The sequence below is a fragment of the Bidens hawaiensis genome, unplaced genomic scaffold (genome assembly GCF_021521415.1).
Source record: "Bidens hawaiensis isolate Kalapana, Puna unplaced genomic scaffold, B.hawaiensis_p1.1 tig00051352_1, whole genome shotgun sequence".
NCBI classification, from domain to species: domain Eukaryota; kingdom Viridiplantae; phylum Streptophyta; class Magnoliopsida; order Asterales; family Asteraceae; genus Bidens; species Bidens hawaiensis.
In genome coordinates this window covers 22,054-27,493 of record NW_027506186.1, presented here as the reverse complement: position 1 = coordinate 27,493, position 5,440 = coordinate 22,054, and the positions used below count along the sequence as shown (strand labels likewise).

The following is a 5,440-nucleotide window of genomic DNA, read 5'->3' as shown; positions in this document are numbered from 1 at the left end:
TTAAAATCAAATCGGTTTTAATTTTACTAATATGACTAATTAATTTAGAAATAATTACAAAAATGAAAATTAAATCGGTTAATTTGAAAACTTCAAAAAGTTATGGAAAGATTTTGAAATGAGTTAAAATTATGGAGAGTATTAAAAACCTTTAAAATTTGTTGAAAGATTGGTCAATTTTCGAATTTGAAAAGAGTTTAAATATGTTAATTAAAAAGGAGATTTTATTTTGTAGTTTTAAGTTTGAATTTGGTCTTCTGTGTAAAGATAGAAATAATTTGAAATATCTTGATTCATGGGAATAATAATATTAATAAATTATGAAAAGTTGTCATGTTTAATAATATTCACTAAATCATATGTGACGAATAATATTTATAAATGATGATAAAACGATTATTTAAATTATGATATACTAAGTATTGATTATTAGAAATTATGTCAATTTGAATATTGTGTTCTAAAATAACACGGTTATTATTTTAGTATTAATTAATAATTAATATTTACGTAAATTAAAGTAAGATTACATTACAATTATGGCAAGTATTTTTAGTTTGACAATCAGTTTTTTGAATATTAAAATGATAACTTATTCTAGTTAATGCCAAATCACAAATATTAAAATAAAATATGTTCTAATTTTACTAATATGACTAATTAATTTAGAAATAACTATAAATATGAAAATCAAATCGGTTACTTTGAAAACTAAAAATAATTATGGAAAAATTTTGAAATGAGTTTAAAATTATGGAGAGTATTAAATAAAACCTTTAAAAACTTGTTGAAAGATTGATCAATTTCCGAATTTAAAAGAAGTTTAAATATCTTGTAATTAAAATAATGAAAACTTTATAACTTATTTATTGGGTTTTCCATATATAACATAATTGGTTATATATAGAAAATATAATGTATATTACAATATAATAACATAATAATGTTTTAATTAAAATATAAAATTGGTAAGGTGTAAATGTTATTATTTCTGTCAAAATAAGATGTAACAACTAATTAGAAAAGGTAATGAATTAATAATAACAAAATTACTAAAATTATAATAATTATTATAAATTATAGAGATTATCATTAATAAATAGATAAATATAAGATACAAAAACAAAATTTTCTTTAATACATCGGTTCTGATTAAAATATATTAAATGGACAAAACCAACAACTATATATGATTGATTATATAAAAATCAAATAAATTACATGAATTTTGAAAAATACAAAAATACATGAATAATAACAAAACTATACATCAATATTAAACAAAAAATAAGATATCTTATCAACAAATCTTCAACCCATGAAATTAGCTATATCAAGTTGGGAACATAACCTGAAATGAGAAAATTAAATATTAATATTCGTTTTACAAATAATAAATTTTAATCGTAGTAATGTTACATGCTATGAAATATTTACCTAGTAATTCATAAAATTCAACTTTAATTTAAATTTGAAAATTTATAAATTTTAAATTACATCGTTTTAGAAATAATAAATTTTAGTGATGGTAATTATAGACATTGTGAATGTTTGTTTAATCAGCTATTCAAAAAGTTCAACTAAAAGTTAAATTCAACTTTAATTTTTTTCAAACAATTTAAAAATGTTTGACCAACTTAAACGTTTGACCAACAATTAAATATAAAAAACCAACTTTAATTTAAATTTGGAAATTTAAACTTTTAAATCAAATCGTTTAACTTACCAATTTAACGTTTGACCAACAATTAAATAAAAAAATCAACTTTAATTTAAATTTAGAAATTTAAACTTTTTAAATCAAATCGTTTGAAAATTTAAACTTTTTAAATCAATTTAACTTATCAACTTAAACATTTGACCAGCAATTAAATAAAAAAAATCAACTTTAATTTAAATTTGGAAATTTAAACTTTTTAAATCAAATCATTTAAGTTACCAACTTAAACGTTTGACTAGCAATTAAATAAAAAAATCAACTTTAATTTAAATTTGGAAATTTAAACTTTTTAAATCAAATCGTTTGAAAATTTAAACTTTTTAAATCAAATCGTTTAACTTACCAACTTAAACGTTTGACCAGCAATTAAATAATAAAATCAACTTTAATTTAAATTTGGAAATTTAAACTTTTTAAATCAAATCGTTTTAGAAAATAATAAATTGTAATGATGGTAAGTTTAGACTTTATGGAATATTGACTTACCATTTACAAATTTCAAATTTAACTTAAATTTGGAATTTAAAATTCGAAATTGTATTCGTTTTAGAAATTAAAAAAAAAATAATCCCGATAATGCTACATGTTATGGAATGTTAAACCCCTGATTTACAATTTATTAGGCCTTACCGGAAAAGACTAATGATAATGTCCATGGATGAAACTTTTTATTTAGAACCTAAAAGAACAACATGTGAAATAAAAAAACAGGAAAAATATAAAACTTCAAATAAATATAAAACAACCATTGTTATAGGTATAACACATGAACGGAAAAACTTACCGGAAAAACGTAAAAACGTAGAAATATTAGCTTCATCGCCGTTTTTGATTTAGAACCTAAACTGATTTTAAAAAAATCAGTTAACAATGAAAACAAAGATAAAAAAGTTAGATCTACAATAACCAGAAGAAAATATGATGTTGCTGGAAAAAGATATAACCTTGCCGGTAAATCATATAACATTGTTGGCCATTAGAGTATAATATATAACCTTACCATAAAACGATTAATCTCGATCTACATTACCGGAATATAGAAGACGGTGGAGTTAGTAAGCCGAGAGAGATAGGGAGAGAGAGAGATAGAGATTAAATACAAACAAAAACGGAAAACAAAAATCTTACCGGAAAATCGTAAAAACTTCAAAATATCAGTTCAATCTTGGATTTTGATATACAACCTAAAGAGATTATTACAAAATCATATAACAATTAAAATAAATATAAACCATATCGGAAAACCTTACCGGAAAAAGATATTACCTTGCCGGAAATCAAATAACATTGTTGGTCATTAGAGTATAATATATAACCTTACCGGAAAACGATTAATCCCGATCTACATTATCGGAATATAGAAGATGGTGGATGGTGGAGTTAGTAAGCCGAGAGAGAGAGAGAGATTAAAATGATTTTGATGGAACATATTAAGGTTTAAATAAGTATTTTGGTGTTTGGTCAACATGACACATGACACAATATTAGAGCTTCTGAAAATGGTAGTTTGATGACTGGATTGCACATGTGGACAGCCTAGTTGAAGGCCATGTGTCCACATTGTATTGCTTTAATAGTATTTAAAGATAAACAAGTTGTGAACAAAGTAAAATAAAAAAGAGAGGACGGTGGGACTAGTCAAGGTCAGGTGATGTTTACTAGCATTAACTTGTCATGAAAACGAATAAAACTTTAAATATATAATAGAATTTATTATAATAAAAATACCGTGTTTTTTCTTAACTTTGTGGGGGTTTGAAAGATTTTATATTTTAATGTTCATTAGATAGGGTGGCGTGTAACTTTTACCGGCTAAGACATGTTTACCGGCAACTTCACAGTTCCAAAACCCTCACTATCTAGGGAGGAGATATGGTACGCTGCCGCCGTCGCTTTCGTAGCTCTGTTGATGCTCGCGTCTTTTGTCTACTCCAAGAATATTGTTTTATATAGGAGACGAAGATCCGTTGGCAAAGAAAGTGGTAAGAAAATGTAGTGTGTGTTTTGGATGTTTTATTCATGTTCATCATATGTTAGGTTAGTTGATGATTCTTCCGTACGCAACTAGCCCTTTTTAATAGGAAAACTAAGTCATTTAATTACTATTCATCATTAATGAAATAGAAACGCCATAATAATGCTGACTTGATATTTGCTTTGTTAGTTGTTCATGTTCATGTAGATTGTTCATTTGATTGTTGATTGTTCATGTTCATGTTCATGTTCATTGCTAGTTCGTTTACATATGCCGTTGTAATTGATCATTTAAGAAATAGAAACGCTAACATCATGTTGACTTGATATTTTGTTTTGATTCCTCATACCCTCTGTTCATGGTGGTTGTTCATTGTCCATGTTTGTGTTTAATGTTGATTGTTAATTGTTAATTGTTAATTGTTCATGTTTATGTAGATTAATTGTTCATGTTAATTGTTGATGATTGATGTTCAAGTTGATTGTTGATTACTTATGGTGTTGCGCTCGATTAACCAGCATCATTCATTTGGTAGTATGGTTATACATTTTCAGCACCTTTCCGAAAAGATAAGAAGGATCATACAATGTTAGAAGCAGACGCCAAATATGCAGAAGAGCTACAACTTCAAGAAGTTTTACTAGCTTCTCAAAACTCAACACATAGATCATCACTGGGTTCATTGTTGAAGCAAGTGGTGGGTTCATCAATGAAGCGAGTGATGTGCGAAATATGCTTGGAGAACCACAAGTCAAGTCAAATGTCCAAGAACTCAACCTTCTCTCACATCTTCTGTTATGACTGCACCGCTAAACACGCAACAACCAAAATACAAGCCAAAAACAAAACCATTACATGCCCGAGGATTAACTGCAACTCCACACTGGATTCAAACAAACTCAGACTAATCATTCCTAAACAGACTCTCATTAAATGGGATGAATATTTATGTGAGTCCACAATTCCAGAATCCCAGAAGCTTTACTGTCCTTTTACTAATTGTTCGGTTCTACTAATCAATGATGGCACTCGCAATAGTGTTACAAAAGTAGATTGTCCAGTATGCAGGCGATCATTTTGTAAGGTTTGCAAGGTCCCATGGCATTCAGGGTTGAGCTACAAGACGTTTGGGAAACTGAAACGTAAAAAGGGTGACGAGATGGCAGTGGCGCTTGCGAAGAAGAAAAAGTGGATGAAACGCCCGAACTGCAAATTCTTTGTGGAGAAGGTACACGTGTGTACGCGTATAACCTGCAGGTGTAAGTATGAGTTTTGCTATGCATGTGGAGTCAAGTGGGAAAATAAGCATTATCGATGCAGATGTCAATATTCAAGTTCTTATCTTGATCTTGCATTATCATTTAGCAATAAGAATAGTTCTTCATGAAAATACTAGATAATGTTTGCTTACTCTAGTGTTATTTGTCTAAGATTAACACTTAATTCTCACTAAAAACACTATTATCTATTAAATCCCCCCTTTTGGTAATCATCCTATGTCACAAAATGCATTTAATTGTTTTTTAGCTTAGGCATCTTTTATTCATTAGTTTGATGAGTTAAATTACTTAGATTGCTAGTAGATTGATATGTAAATGTATGTGTATATTGATTGTGTATACGGTTTATACATTAATCTAAGGATGGAGCGAAGATGATCGGGGATCGCACACCAATTCGTCTTATGATGTGTAGTGAAACACACTTACTTTCCGTATCATTTTTATCATGTTTTAATTGTTTTT

General features: G+C 27.4%; 1 protein-coding gene across 1 annotated transcript; it reads left to right on the top strand.

Moving 5' to 3' along the window:
• The first annotated feature begins 4,281 nt into the window (after positions 1-4,281).
• On the top strand, positions 4,282-5,082 carry LOC143617017 (E3 ubiquitin-protein ligase RSL1-like). The gene has a single exon (XM_077089693.1). The coding sequence runs from the start codon at positions 4,282-4,284 to the stop codon at positions 5,080-5,082; it is 801 nt and encodes a 266-aa protein (XP_076945808.1).
• The last annotated feature ends 358 nt before the right edge of the window (positions 5,083-5,440 follow it).